The 15446-nt window shown below is 42.0% G+C and overlaps 1 protein-coding gene across 1 annotated transcript in view; it reads left to right on the top strand.

Annotated features, from left to right (window-relative positions):
• The first annotated feature begins 991 nt into the window (after positions 1–991).
• The window catches only part of LOC139366020 (short transient receptor potential channel 3-like), a 54615-nt gene continuing 40160 nt past the window's right edge, over positions 992–15446 (top strand). The window contains exons 1-3 of the mRNA XM_071103099.1: positions 992–1080; positions 10720–11494; positions 14552–14737. Coding sequence (XP_070959200.1) covers positions 1013–1080; positions 10720–11494; positions 14552–14737 — 1029 coding nt within the window. The 5' untranslated portion in view covers positions 992–1012. The remainder of the gene's footprint in view (positions 1081–10719; positions 11495–14551; positions 14738–15446) is intronic.

The raw sequence follows: 15446 nt of genomic DNA, 5'->3' as shown, positions 1-15446 counted from the left end.
AACTGCAACGCTGCTGGGTTTTTCACGCTCAACAGTTTCTGTGTGTTTCTAATGTTTTGTACAGTCAATGTATACCCTTGGTGTAAAGGTATGGTCTGATATTCACATAAAAACCTCTCCTATATACGCACAAGCACACATAGACACACACGTACACACACACTTGAGATCAATGTGAGTACGGGTTGGGGCTGGTTGAGAGAGAGAGATACAAAAGTGGCCAGTAATTGGGTCTTACATCTAGTGTTTACTTTGTGCTTATTTCATGTACAGTATGCCAAATGGTTAATTCGTGTAAAGGTACCTTGGGGGATATATGGTGTCATCTCATTTTTGGGAATTCTGTATTCACAACTGCATGGACATTTTGATGTGTTGTAGCACATATTGGCCATTATACAGTATGTAGCTAGCAATAGCATAGTAGGTGTAAATGCATTCATACTTTCATAAGCAATTCAAACCACTCTAGATGTTATTCAAGCAGATAAGATTGCTGTAAGAGTGCTGCACTAGTATTCATTCAGCTGTCTCTGTGATTTATAATCCAAATAAAGCAATAATGGAAAGCAAGCAAACATCTTTCAGTTCCAAGGTTTGGGTGATTTCCTCACGGCAAGCACTTCCTCTCTTATGTAGTCTAGTGGTGGTGGTGGCAGTGGTAATTATGAAGACAGTTCTTGATGAGCTTTCATTTTGACGGGAATGGGCGGGCCACTACAACATCCCTTTCAATTCACTTATGCAAACTAGCCCACTGTTGTACACCGGCCCGGGGAAATAGCCAACGGCAGGCTACCTGCGGAGAACGCAAGCGTGCGTCCGGCTCCATTCCTAAACCCAAACGGACGTGCTGACTTCGAAGCTTTGCCGCAAAAAAAGGAGACAGCAGAAAGAGTGTGCAGAAAGAGTGACTACTGGCCATATGTCAACGAAGGGCAGAAAGTATCACGAGAGTGTATCGTTCTCCGAAGAGGAGGATGAACAGTGTTGGAAAGAGGAAAACGGCTGTATGGATGTACATTACCTAAAATCCGTCCAAACAATCCGGGATTCGTCTGGATATTATGCTTATAATATGTGAGTAGACAAACCTATTATCGGCGCCACTTAAGCTGTAGAACTCATTGGAGGCAAAATAAAGTGGGCAGGTGAATTTAGATATGCTACTGAATATTTGTGTGGGTTAAAAACTTTCCTTAAAACTGTTGATATTGAATGAATCATTATTTTAAGACACCTGCCACTTAAAGGGACTGTTTTCTTTCTGCCTTTGGTCCGAATAAAAATCTTATTTTCTCATGTATTTTTTGAAAATCACGTTTATTCATATCTGTTGCACTGATATGTCATATAAAGTCATCCAATACGAAGCCTTCAACTGGAAGCCTAGTGCAATGATGTTGTTTTGGGCCATACCAAAATTGGAATTTTATTCATATAAAATGTAGCTGCATCTTTGGACATTGGCAGTGTTTGTGACAATACTTGCGCCACCTTGTGGATAATTCAGTCCGTGGTCATAGAGAGAGAGTGCAGACAAGAGACCATGATGCTACTGTTCACTCTTTTTGGTTGGATAATGCATAAACCTACAGGTAGCCTACATGTCTCCTACTTTTTGTATCATGTTGAGACTCACTCAGCATGTAAAAATGCTGAAACAGCAGATGTTCTAATTAATCTCATGTTCATATGCAGGCTACTACATAACTCGCATGATTCAGGTTGTATTATGTGCCTTTCCTGTTTTCAAATCTCATTTACTTAAGAAAATCCATTTACTTAATCCATTCCCACACACAGATCACATTTGAGAAAGTACAACGACTCTGAGACAGCATGATTTCTTAGGCCTCATCTATCTATTGTCAACATTGCTGATATCAATGTTTCGCTCATTTGCAGGCATCTCTCATTTGCAGGCACTAGCTCTCAACTCTATTTTGTTATGGCCATATATCAGAGATGATCATCTAGACAGGAGTATGTCAATCTAATACACACTGCTGTGTGTATAAATCCACTCGAGTCTTCAGAGGTTCTCCATATCGTACCCATTAATTAACACGTTATCATGTGTCACACGTGGTGACGTAAAGTGGGCTGATATGGGTGATTGCTCTGCTTTATACTATCTTATCCTGGTGATACTTGCTTTGGGCTAATACATCAAATGTAGCACAGGGCTTATGGTAAGTGGTGCAGTGTTTAACATCATCCTAACTATGGAACAACATTGTCAGACGAAGCTGAGATGTATATTTAACATTTGAAAAGTCAGTCGAAATACTTATAAATGAACCCTTCAAACAGTAGGCAGTCCCACTTCCCTGCTGTGTTGGGTAAAGTAATAGCTCAGGTCTTGTGTGATGCCATTTTAATATTTACTTAGATATTCCTTAGGTGTATGATGAGTTTGTGAATATGAGAAAAGTGGATATCTTGCATTTAAAATACCAATTCCATTTTATGCCTTGCCAACATGTAATTTTCTCCCTAGGTGTAGAGACCCTAGACTGGTCCCAGATCTGTTTGTGCTCTTTCCAACTCCCTTGCTCATTGTCAAAGCAAACATGTTTGTATGATAATGAATGTGAATGATAGCACAAACAGACTGGCACTCAGGCTATGGAGACTCCATAGAATTCGAATGAGTAGAATAGATCTATATTTCTTCAGTCCATGGGATCGTTTTAGTGGTCCACCCATTATGGCAACTCAGTAGTGCCTTGCATGTGTAGAATAGTTGGAGAGGCACTGTATTTTCAGCAAAAGATTCCCACTGACAGAGCATAAGAAAGTATTGTTCCACCTCGACCACCCAGGAAGTAAAGGTCATGAATTCCTCCAGGCAGTGAAATTCGTCCTCTGATTCGTCCTATTTCCCTTCCAAGAGCTACCTTTATCGTATGTTCTTTAAGAAAGACAAAAACAAGACCTGAAGACCATGTCCTACTGCAAATGTTTTTACACATTGGATTGGGGTTCTAATTATGGTGCAAAGCAACTGTATTGTCAAACCAAATTGTTTTGGTAGTTTGTTCCATTGCCCTTTCCTTTCAAAATTGTCCAAATTCTGACCTGTCATACTCTTTCTTTTGAAGGCATGTCAGACAAGCTACAGCATCAGTGATTTGCTAATGAATGTAATTAACAGACGTGAGCGAAATGAGTTCCTTGAGTCCTGATCATGTGACCGAATGTCACTCGAAGTCCAATTGCAGATTACCACAATATCCTCTGCACTGTTAATTGTTATTATGACACTTGTACCTGTTTTACCTGTACCAACATCCTCTGGAGTGGCATGGAAATAGTGTATGGCAGGCATACAATAGTAATCAGTACAATAATAAAGCCCTGCAGTAGACTTGTGTCCTGTCCAGGGGGTGTACATGTCTTGTACATTAAGCTGCCTCACGCTACAGAATCAGGAGACAGGCTCCTGCTCTATGGACCATTCTGGCTTGGACAACAGTACTTCATAGTAATTGAAGCTTTTGTATTGTATAATTAGCAGGGGCTGAAGCTGTGACTCAATTGCTTTTTTCGTGTCCATGCACTTTCTAAGGCAGTGTGTCCGGCTCTGCCCAGTCAGTGTCTTCACCGGCTGTGGCCAAATCCCTAACTTGACAAAAGTAACATGGTGTATGATGCTCTTTCTCTTTCCTGTCAGTGTACGGCTCGGGTTCAAATGTACTAGATCACTTGTTCTGTTTGGGCTGCTGTACCAGCAGGAGCCATGACATTTTCATGTTGTTGGATGTTGCTTTCTCTTGCAGTCCTTGATCAGTTGAAATGGCCTGCCATCCTGTTGTCTTGGCAGTATCAGTAGCGGAATGGGTAGAATCCTGACTTTTACCTTTTGACTGTGTGACTGACCGCTCTGGCAGTTTGCTTCTGATTTGATGGTAAACAACTGTTCACCTGGAGTGCAGCCTGTAACCGAGTGTGGGGGAAAGTCATGAAAAATGTCTGCAACCACAGTTAGGGTTAAGGTGGAGGAGGAGGATGATGTATGATGGTGGATGAGGATGATGTATGGTGGTGGATGAGGATGATGTATGGTGGTGGATGAGGAGGAGGATGCATGGTGGTGGAAGAGGAGGATGATGTGTGGTGGTGGATGAAAAGGATTGTCATGGTATTCTAGGTGTGAAGGAGGGTCAGACCAAAATGTGGCGTGGCTATTGCGATCCATGTTTAATGAAACAACACAAATCCAATACAAAAACGACAAAACAATAAACGTAACGAAAACCAAAACAGCCTAATACTGGTGCACATACACACGACAGAAAAAGGACATAAGGACACTAAGGACAATCACCCACAAAACCCAACACCAAACAGGCTACCTAAATATGGTTCCCAATCAGAGACAATGACGAACACCTGCCTCTGATTGAGAACCATATCAGGCCAAACATAGAACTAGACAAACTAGACATGTAACATAGAATGCCCACCCAGCTCACACCCTGACCAACCAAAACATAGAAACATACAAAGCAAACTATGGTCAGGGTGTGACAAGGATGATGTATGGTGGTGGATGAGTAGCTTGTGAAGCTCAGCTATGGTACATAATGGTGTTTCTATTAATATAAGTGGGAATTTTGTATTTTTTGTGGTTTTATTAATCAGATAGGACAGTGAAGGGGGAAAAGGAGACATAGTGCGAGTTAGAAAGGGAAAGGGGGAGAATGCCTTCAATTGAAATGTGTCTTCCGCATTTAACCCAGCCCCTCTGAATCAGAGAGGTGCGGGGGGCTCCCTTAATCGACATCCACATCTTCGGCGCCCGGGGAACAGTGGGTTAACTGCCTTGCTCAGGGGCAGAACGACAGATTTTTACCTTGTCAGCTCGGGGAAGGGCAAGAAGGATAAATATTGCTGAGGAGGACTATGCATGGCTTATAAAGATCAAGGCCTGTATTCACAACGCATCTCAGAGTATCAGTGTTGTATCTGGGATGAAGTCCTCCCTGTCCATCCATATCATCTTATTCATTAAGATCTAAATGGCAACACTGATCCTACAGTAGATCAGCACACCTACTATGGGACTCTTTGTGTGTACAGGCCCATCTATAGTATAGAATGGTTATCAGAAGGAGAAGAAGTATTTATATTATCCCCACAGCGCTGTTTCTAACAGCTTAGGTTACTCACAGTCACAGCCCACAGATGTGGTTGTTTTATATAGCCTGTTATTAACCTGCTGAATGGGAAAGTGTTGCCCTGGGATGAGTGGGCGGAGAGTTTGGGAGGAAGAGGCTTTGGTTGGACAGAGTTTAGAAGTATCATCCATCATTAGATCGAGGTTCCAATTCCACATTGGGATAGTCTATTGATTCAACCAGGATAAAAGGGGACCTGTCAGTTCATGGTTGTTTTGTGTGGCCTCTCTAATCTAGCATGCGTATCTGAGAAGATACGGTGCGTGGGTTCCAGCACATTTGATTGTAACGTTGTCCAATCGATACTTTCTATGGAGACGGTGGCATGTTTTGAAGTAGTGAATCGGATAAGAGGTTCGGTGTCTAGCTTCTTTCCTTTCTGAGGACATTAAACATTGAGCAGTTCTCAGTAACTAGCTAAATGAGGAGTGAACAGTATTGACTGGTGCTCAGGGGCTATTGATAATTAGACATTTTATTTAAGGCCCATTGCAGTCCAGATTCAGTTTTAATGGAACTATTACAGTAAGGTACTTAATTATTACCCAGAAAGGATTTGATATTGAAAAAAATGGCTGAATTGGGCTGTTTAAGCATGATTTTTTCCAGTTTGGGCTTGAAATTCATTTTGGAAACTATATGTTGTGCAGCTAACCAGGCAGGCCAGGAGCCTTTGTGTTGAGAAAATGGATTTCATTTAGATAGCATCTGACTGGCTTCTCGCTACCTTGTGATGAATAGAGCTGGTCAGTACTTCCCCAAACCCACACTACAGCTTGGAGTAGGATAAAAGAGAATGCGTTTGCTTGCATTATAGCACTACCATCAGACCAAACTGGCATATACCTCTTGGTTGAGCTACTGTCTGCCTTACCCCTTGCATGCCTGCCAAATTTCGGGTCAAGGGTTGTGAACATATGTCTACTATTGCACCTTCATTATTGCTAATCGACCAATAACCACCATTAGGACCCAATATGGACCCTATTCGCATAGGACTTTTGGACTTACACCCTCAAGTAAATTTTTGCAGCCACTTAGCCTTTGCCTCAAATGGATGCACTGGGAATGCATTCCACACTATTATGTCCTGTCTATTACTAGATTAGTCTCCTCTATTTTGTTAACCAAAAGTCTGGTGTGCTACATGAATACAGTACATTGATTTGGTAATGTCTATAAGAATGAGCCATCAGGGGAATATCTATAAGAGTTAGCCATAAGGGTAATATCTATAAGAGTTAGCCATAAGGGGAATGTTTATAAGAATTAGCCATAAGGGTAATGTTTATAAGAATTAGCCATAAGGATAATGTCTATAAGAATTAGCCATAAGGGTAATGTCTATAAGGGTTAGCCATACGTGGAATGTTTATAAGAATTAGCCATAAGGATAATGTCTATAAGCATTAGCCATAAGGGTAATGCTTATAAGAGTTAGCCATAAGGGTAATACGGGTAACACAATTCTCCTTAATGTTGTATTTTCTGGAAATGTATTCAAATTTAAGAGATGTCCCTTTTGGAGTAAATAACTTTATTATACTATTTGAATGCGTAAGTCAGCCTTGTCCTAGGCTTCTGCCCCGTGGGCCATTCTGGCTATCTCCCTTTTCTGTAGCGTGAGGCAGCTTGATGTACAAGACAAATAAGGGTGCCTATATTTGTCCTGTTTCACTGCATGTACATGTGGGTAATCTGTACAAGTGTGAGGTGTGAATTGGAAATGTGTTTTTTGCATATCCCACATCCCAGGAGACACCCGTGGAGAGTGTGGTCACAGCCAGGTGATCAGATATTATTGACGGTGACACGGAGCAATTAGAGTTAAGTGCCTTGCTCAAGGGCAGAAGTGACAGATTCTTCTGGGATTCAAACTAGCAACCTTCTGGTTACTGACCCAACACTCTAACCGCTAGGCTACCTGTCGCCCAAGTACAACCCCTGGATACCCTGCTTGTCTATCGCAGGGCATTATTTGAATGCATGATCCTCCAATATTCTCCAATGTGGAAGAAATCTAATGTCAGAGTGGAAATCTAACCCTATTCTTACTCTAATTAGGATGATAAGTTAGCCTATTAACCCAATCAATTTCTGGCAGCCATTGTTCTATCGAGGCAAAGGGGAAATAGTCATGTTAATTCTAGGTTATCCCTTGGATGTCTGAAGCACTTGGCTATATATGGAGGATGCAGTGTCCCCTCAAGCCTGCCAGCAAGTCATTGGGGTAGCAAGTCCTAAGGGTCTTCAGCTGTTCATGCCTGTAAAATGAATTTCCTGCTGAAGGGCAAATCTCAAGGACCATTATGGGAGGAGAAATGTTGCTCCGAGTGACGTCCCTATGTGATGTTATTTAATTAACCCTTTTTATTTTATTTTTGAAATAGAATAGTTAACCAAGGAATACATTTTTGTTCACAGTACATTCTCATTGGTAGCCTATTTCATAAGCTGAGTCCATTTTTCTCTTTAATTTACTCAACTAAAAATGTTTCTCCTTTGATGACTTTTCCTTGCCTGGCATTACTCATCAAACAAATATGAACAAATGAGTGTGCGGTTTGATATGGGAAGCGAGGCATTACATTGATTGCTTTTTCAGGCTATTGACAAAGGTCACCAATGCAAGGTTAACTGAATTCCCATCACTTGTTTACACTTTGTTTGCCCATGTATTGTACAGGATGCTGGCACTTCATTTGTTTTTTGTCTAACTTAATTTGATGCCGGTTTGATTATAACGGATAGTCACCCAAATTACAAATGAACTTCCTTTCATGGATAATTATCAAGCCGGACAAGATATAGATCCTGCGTGTCAGCAAACCCACAGTTTGACCGTATTTACTTACCCACAGCAAAACAATGGGTGTTAAGGGACTAAACGTAGCATACTGCAAAGTAGCATGCCCCCCCCCCCCCCCCTTTACCCTCAGAAAAGCCTCAATTCATCGGGGCATGGACTCTACTAGGTGTCGAAAGCGTTCCACAGAGATGCTGGCCCATGTTGACTCCAATGCTTCCCACAGTTGTATCAATTTGGCTGAATATCCTTTGGGTGGTCGACCATACTTGATACACGGGAAACTTCCGGCGACGGTCCCAATTCCAGAGCTTCCGGCGACGGTTCACAGTCCAGAGCCTCCGGCAACGGTTCACAGTCCAGAGCCTCCGGCAACGGTTCACAGTCCAGAGCCTCCGGCGACGGTTCACAGTCCAGAGCCTCCTGCGGTGGGCCACAGTCCGGAACCTCCTGCAATGGTCCACAGTCCGGAACCTCCTGCAACGGTCAACAGTCCACATGTGCACCACGTAGTCACGTTTAGTTGTTCGTTTATTGGTATAATTTTGTTTTGCTGAAGTTTCTCTTGAAAATAAATATGTGGACACGCACTTCAGGGAGAGTGCGAGGAGGAGACACAGGACATACCGGACTGGGGAGGCGCACTGGATGCCAGATGCGTGGAGCCGGCCCAGGTTCCACCGGACGGATGACACGCTCCTCCAAACGCCTGCGTTGACGCATATTCCTAGCCAACTCCATTCTCCGGTATCCCTCCTCACACTGTTCCATCGACTCCCAGGCGGGCTATGGTACTCTCTTTGGGTCAACCGACCACCTCTCTATCACCTCCCAGATGGTCTCTGGCTCTTCCCTCTGCTCAGCCGCCATCTCCATGTGCCTTTCTGTGGCCGCGGTCCCCGGCGTCATCGCCGTCCTTCTTGCGTCCTCTGCAACTCCTGACAAGGAAGGGTCTACTGTCCTTCCATGATTTCTTTCCAGGTCCAACTTATTTTTCCCATCGTTGCATGCTGCATGGTCCTTGTTTGGAGGGATATTCTGTCACGGTTGTCGTAAGAACGGGACCAAGGCGCAGCGGATGTTGAGTTCCACATATTTATTTCCAAGAGGAACTTCAGCAAAACAAAAATATACCAATTAACGAAAAACTAAACATGACTACGTGGTGCACATGCACAAACACAAAACAATATCCCACAAACACAGGTGGGAAAAATAGCTACTTAAATATGATCCCCAATTAGAGACAATGATTACCAGCTGCCTCTAATTGGGAATCATACACAACACCAACATTGAAAATATAAACTAGAACACAACATAGAAATTATAAACTAGAATACCCCCTAGTCACACCCTGACCTACTACACCATAGAGAAACAAGGGCTCTCAATGGTCAGGGCGTGACATAAGGTGACATACTTTACCTTAATTAAGGTGACATACTAACTTTAAGGTGACATACTTTACCTTCGGGTGACACACTTCTTCAAGGAAAATAAAATAAAAGTGTAACAGGTCTCGTGGAGACCACACTCATATAAAATGCCCTGCTTGAGGAGGATTCTGATGAAGATGAAATCGTTTATACAATGTATGACATTTCCTTTCTGTGTTTAAAGGGGAAATGGTGGAAAAGAGTTTCAGTACTCTTCCTTCAGAAGAGGTATGGAGAGGGGGAGATAGGGAGCCTACCTTGTGTGCCAAACTGACTAGCACTACTCATCTGTCAACCAAGGACAGTGGAATGACAGTGCTCTTATCTATAGAGAAGTAGTAATAGCAGCTGTAATTGACTTGAAATTGGGTTTGATGTTTTAAATCAAAACTGGACTTGAGTTGAATTGAATTGGTCGGATATAAAGGGAGAGGGAATGGAACCGAATTGAATTAGTGGAATTGTCTATTAATTGTCTACTAATTTAATTTGATAAATGTTAAATAATAAATGTCAAGTTCATTCCAATTTTATGGACCAACTACTATTACTCAATTACCAATTGTTGTCAAATACTTCCCAAACACCCTGGGTATTATTAATCCACTATCAGAAACAAGTATTCCAACATGTGCTTTATGACTATGGCTCTCATCTCTGGCAGGAGCACTTGCTTGGTTTGAAACCTGGCACAGAAACCCCTGATATGTTAGTGCAACCTGTAGTTGTATCACCCAGGCATCTGTTGTGTTTCATTAAAATGCTATTAACGCCAGAAGGATTTCTTCCACAGTCTGTGGGGAACTCTGTCACTGCACTTTTCACTGAGACTGCTGGGGTGGCTTGGTGCTGGGCTCTAATGAATACACTGCTGCCACTCTCCACTCTGTTGTGGACGTAGGGATGGCATGGGGTGGTGGGATGACATAGCTATGGATCAAGGAACAACAAACTGTGCAGACACCAAACATGATGCTCTAGATACGCCCTTATGCCAAAACATAATTCAAAATGCAAGCATGCCTTGCAATCTCTGCTCTTATAGCACTGGTCTCTTTGAATGGTGAAGGGTGGTTTTGTAGACTTTGTAAAACAGGTCTACAACTGAAGTTGAGTCCATTTAAAGTTGACTGGTTTTGACTGGTAGAGTAGGTCATCTTTATTATCCTGGATGGGTAATGTTCTTTATAGCTGGTAGTTAATACAACTTGGTGGTAAGTATGTTTGCAAAAGTCAGCGCTCTTCACAGAGGAAGTAACCATAATGTCGTTTTCTTCATCTCTGCAAGGAAAGCGGCAGCGGAAATTGAGCTCCCCGCCCATCGGCGGATGATAGCGGCGAGGGAGAAGGGTCGTCGACCACAGATGCGCGGGCCGGCCTTCATGTTCAACGACCGCACCACAAGCATGACCGCCGAGGAAGAGCGCTTTCTGGACTCGGCAGAGTACGGCAACATCCCTGTGGTCCGCAAGATGCTGGAGGACTCTACCACGCTCAATGTCAACTGCGTGGACTACATGGGCCAGAACGCATTGCAGCTGGCGGTGGGCAACGAGCACCTGGAGGTGACGGAACTGCTCCTGCGGAGGGATAACCTGGCACGCATCGGTGACGCCCTGCTCTTGGCTATCTCGAAAGGCTACGTCAGGATAGTGGAAACCATCTTGGCCCATCCATCCTTCCAGGCTAGCGAGCGACTGACACGGAGTCCGTGCGAGCTGCAGGACGACGACTTCTACTCATACGATGAGGATGGCACGCGCTTCTCGCCCGACATCACCCCCATCATTCTGTCTGCGCACTGCCAGAAGTACGAGGTGGTGCACATGCTGCTGCTGAAGGGCGCGCGCATCGAGCGGCCGCACGACTACTTCTGCAAGTGTGTAGAATGTGCCGAGAAACAGGGCAAAGACGCTTTCAGCCACTCACGCTCACGCATCAATGCCTACCGGGGCCTGGCAAGCCCGGCTTACCTGTCACTGTCTAGCGAGGACCCAGTGCTCACCGCGTTGGAGCTCAGCAACGAACTGACCAAGTTGGCCAACATCGAGAAGGAGTTCAAGGTAGGACACTACTGCACTCAGGGTTGCAAACTTTCTGAAACTTTCCAAAATGCGTAGGTTTTTCAGAAATCTATTTCTGAATTCTTAGGTTTTACAGATATCCTAGGAATTTGGGGAAATTTCACAGAATTTTGCTGACCTTCTCCTACTCAGAAGCTAACTGCTTGCTGACTGTTGTTTTTTCTGCATTTAGTTTCAAGGCGTAACCATGTTTGTTTTCCTTTATTTAGCTTGAAGGTGTAATGTTTGATCATTTTGAATGCTTTGGAATTCTGACATGGAATAGTACTAACTAAATTGAGGATTGTAATCAGGTAAAGTCATGTACAATAGCGATGTGTTGATTCTGCTTAATTAACAACTCCATTAATTTCAGCCTCATGTTTTTATTTAAAACCGATGTTGTGTAATGTAATGAATATTCAACCTGAATGTGTGTTATGCTGATGTCGCCACCAGGATAAAAAGAGCCATAAAAAAGAGACCACGCAGCACAATTGCTTCTCCCTGGTAAATATGTTTAACTACATAAATTCATTGAGATTGATTAAAAAAGTGCCTAGCTGCACACTGGCTAATTACTTGCTGTTACTTCAAGGGTAATCTGTCTTTTAGCATATCTGGCTGCCTGTCAGATTGTGCATTATTTTTATTTTTTATTTAACCAGGCAAGTCAGTTAAGAACAAATTCTAATTTACATAGGTGACCTACCCCAGTCAAACCTGGACGACGCTGGGCCAATTGTGCACCGCCCTATGGGACTCCCAATCACAGCTGGCTGTGATACAGCCTGGATTCAAACCAGGGACTGTAGTGACAGCTCTTGCACTGAGATGCAGTGCCTTAGACCGCTGCGTCACTTGGGACTACAGTTGCATTTTAGCCACAGCCTGCAGATAAACATTGTGACAGATGTGAATTCCAGAGCTGTTAATGGGAAAGAGAGAAACCAGTGGTGTTTCAAAAAACAAACCTGCCCTCTCCTTTAAGAATACATTTTTGAATTATTTGTCTCATTTGAATTGATTGTAAAAATGAGTTCACTGAACTATATTGCCACAAAAGCTTGTTATTAAGTTACCCACATTTACTAGAGTGCTTCATGCTGTTAAACATATGACACATTAACAACCATTTCAAGCTTGGTATGATGCAACAAGCTACACTGAATGTGTTTCTAAATGAACATTTTAGAAGAGGACGCTTGTTTGACCCTGTCTCATAAATCAAAACTTTCTCCTGTTGGGATTTTCAGGTTTGTCTGATACAACACTTAACACAGAAGAAACTGAAAAGCTATTTCCGTAGAGAACACATCACATAGCTCTCAATTATTATGTTTTGACCTTATACCTGTTTTCTTCCATCTGTTCTCTGTTGTCCTTTTGCCTCCCTCTGAGAGATGCAGTGAGATGATAGAAGTATATCGGAACATGTTCTAGTGAATGAAAGGCAGTAAATTGCTCACACGGTGCAATACTTCACTTGAGAGTTGGATCACAATGTTCAGTTATGAGTGACTGAAAATGTAGGGTTTGGGCTTGTCAAACACAGCATTTGACAGTATCTTTGAACAGGTGGTTTATGACAATCCATCACAATTAGAAAGAATAAAGCACTAGACATGAACAAAGTGACAGACGCATGCTGAGCAAAGTCTAGTTGTTCCTTGGAAATGAAATCCAGACTAAATATTCTCAGTATAAAGGACAAACAACACATTTAAAAGCAGAAGATAAGCCTTTAGCTTAATGCGCCTTTAATTGTGTCCTTAGAGCAAGGTTTAAACAACAATGTGAATAAAAGTGGTGACTCTGGAATTATTCACTATGGAAGTATGGCCATAGGTAAAAGGGACAGGCTACAGCTTGGCAGTGTGCTATAAGGACAAAGTCAGCTGTACCAAGAGAATTTCAGACTACTGTTTCATCATGAGACTGCATGCATTTCAAATGCATTGTCAATATGTATAACTGTTTATGTATCATTTGTGTAAACATATCATCTGTGTAAACATATCATCTGTGTAAACATATCATCTGTGTAAACATATCATTTGTGTAAACATATCATTTGTGTAAACATATCATTTGTGTCCCCTAATTTGCAAAACTGCTTCTTGATATTTTAATTATACCAATGAAACATGCATGGCCTCTTCCTCCCTTGTAGACAAAGTATTTATTACATTAATATTGGATTGGTTTCCAACAAGTAGAGTGATCTAAGCTAGGGATGGTTGACCAGAAGTTCAATTAACAGCTTAAATATGATACTAAGTAATACTGAGGCCAGTATCATCAATATCGACTGTATACTTTCTATAAATAGGGAGAAATTATATTAAATACTTTTATAATACTGTGCTGAGTACAGTCAATCTTGTCACCTGGCAAGCACGTTCATTTTATCAAAACACTGAGATGTCTTTTCGCAAAGGACTAGACTAGTATTATGTAGGCCTATTTAAGGAATGCTGAAATTACCAATTTAACTGCTTCCACGAGAATAAAATTGCGGATGCATTCCGATAACAATTCCATTACCTTACCTCCTCCTATAGTGACAGTAATCCTGTGAAAATAGAGGTTAAAATACATTTCACATTGTAGCATTAACACCACATTTCTATGAACGTTTTATTTCTTGGAGATTCATTTCCGAGCTATTGTAATCCTTACTATTAATTGTATAATCCTGCACAGTATTAAGATGTAAATGTATTTCAGATTTTCCTACTTAATAATACAATTGTATGTCATGTGGATATACAACCCTTTCTTGAGTTCAGCTAATGTCGACACAGATACACAGATAACCCCATTGGGTCACCACTATTGGACCCATTACTTATTCAGAAATGCTAAAAGTGTTTTCAGAGAAGCATAAGTATTTTTTCTCTCACTATTACTGTATATCTTCTATAATATAATGTTTGCTGGAAAAATATCACTAAGTTGATATTCTGTTCGCGTCACGTTACCTTTGTAATTGAGTTTGCCTTTCCCTGTCTCCAGTAGCTGACTTGACTCTAACCTGTTTTTCTCTCTGTCCAGAATGACTATCGCAAGCTGTCTATGCAGTGTAAGGACTTTGTAGTGGGAGTGCTGGACCTCTGTCGGGACACAGAGGAAGTGGAAGCCATTTTGAATGGAGATGTTACTGCTGAGAAGGAGTCGGGGCAGGGCCTTCGCTCTCTCCTGAGCAGGGTCAAACTGGCCATCAAGTACGAGGTGAAAAAGGTAAGTAGCTAACAGTTTCCTTTATCTATCCTCAGGCCTAGACCTGTAGTTGACTTCTCAATACTTCAAAAGGCATTAACTCTTCCCATGTAAACTCTCTCTGACCGGTGATCTCTTATTGGTTGAATGCTGAACATATCCAGTGTGTCCTGTAGAAGTGAAGCAAACAAAAACTATCCATTTGGTTGGACTCACATCACACCTTATTTTCTAGCTGCAAAACAGCACTGCAATGCTCTCTTATCTCTCGATCTTGTAAGTTATTTCTAGAAGTTAGAATATACTGGAGTTCATTCAAAATGATTCACAGGACACACCACTTTACATCAAAGTGCCTCCATTGCTACTTGCCTGTGTAAGAGACCTGCATCCATACCTCTTCTACCACTCTTCACTGGCCCTGCCTACAATATTCACTTGCGATCACCCCTTTCAACTCAACAGGGCTTCTTTTGTGACACTATCTACAGTATCCATCCATTTAGCATCAACATTTTGGTACTACACTTTTTGCAACAGTCAGACGTTTTCATTGATTCAATGCTGCTTGCTTTAGTTTTTTTTGCCAGAACGACTTTATGTTGTAGTGGAAAACACTGTGCTGTATCTCAAAGTTCAACTAATGACTAAACATAACCTTCCTGTTCAGAGTGTCTAGAAGTAACACAGCAATATGTCAATCAAGTCAAAATCAACGTATTGAATGTAT

Source organism: Oncorhynchus clarkii, chromosome 14, assembly GCF_045791955.1.
Source record: "Oncorhynchus clarkii lewisi isolate Uvic-CL-2024 chromosome 14, UVic_Ocla_1.0, whole genome shotgun sequence".
Classification (NCBI taxonomy): Eukaryota; Metazoa; Chordata; class Actinopteri; order Salmoniformes; family Salmonidae; genus Oncorhynchus; species Oncorhynchus clarkii.
The sequence above is the reverse complement of the archived record's forward strand: the minus strand, read 5'-3'. Positions and strand labels throughout refer to the sequence as shown.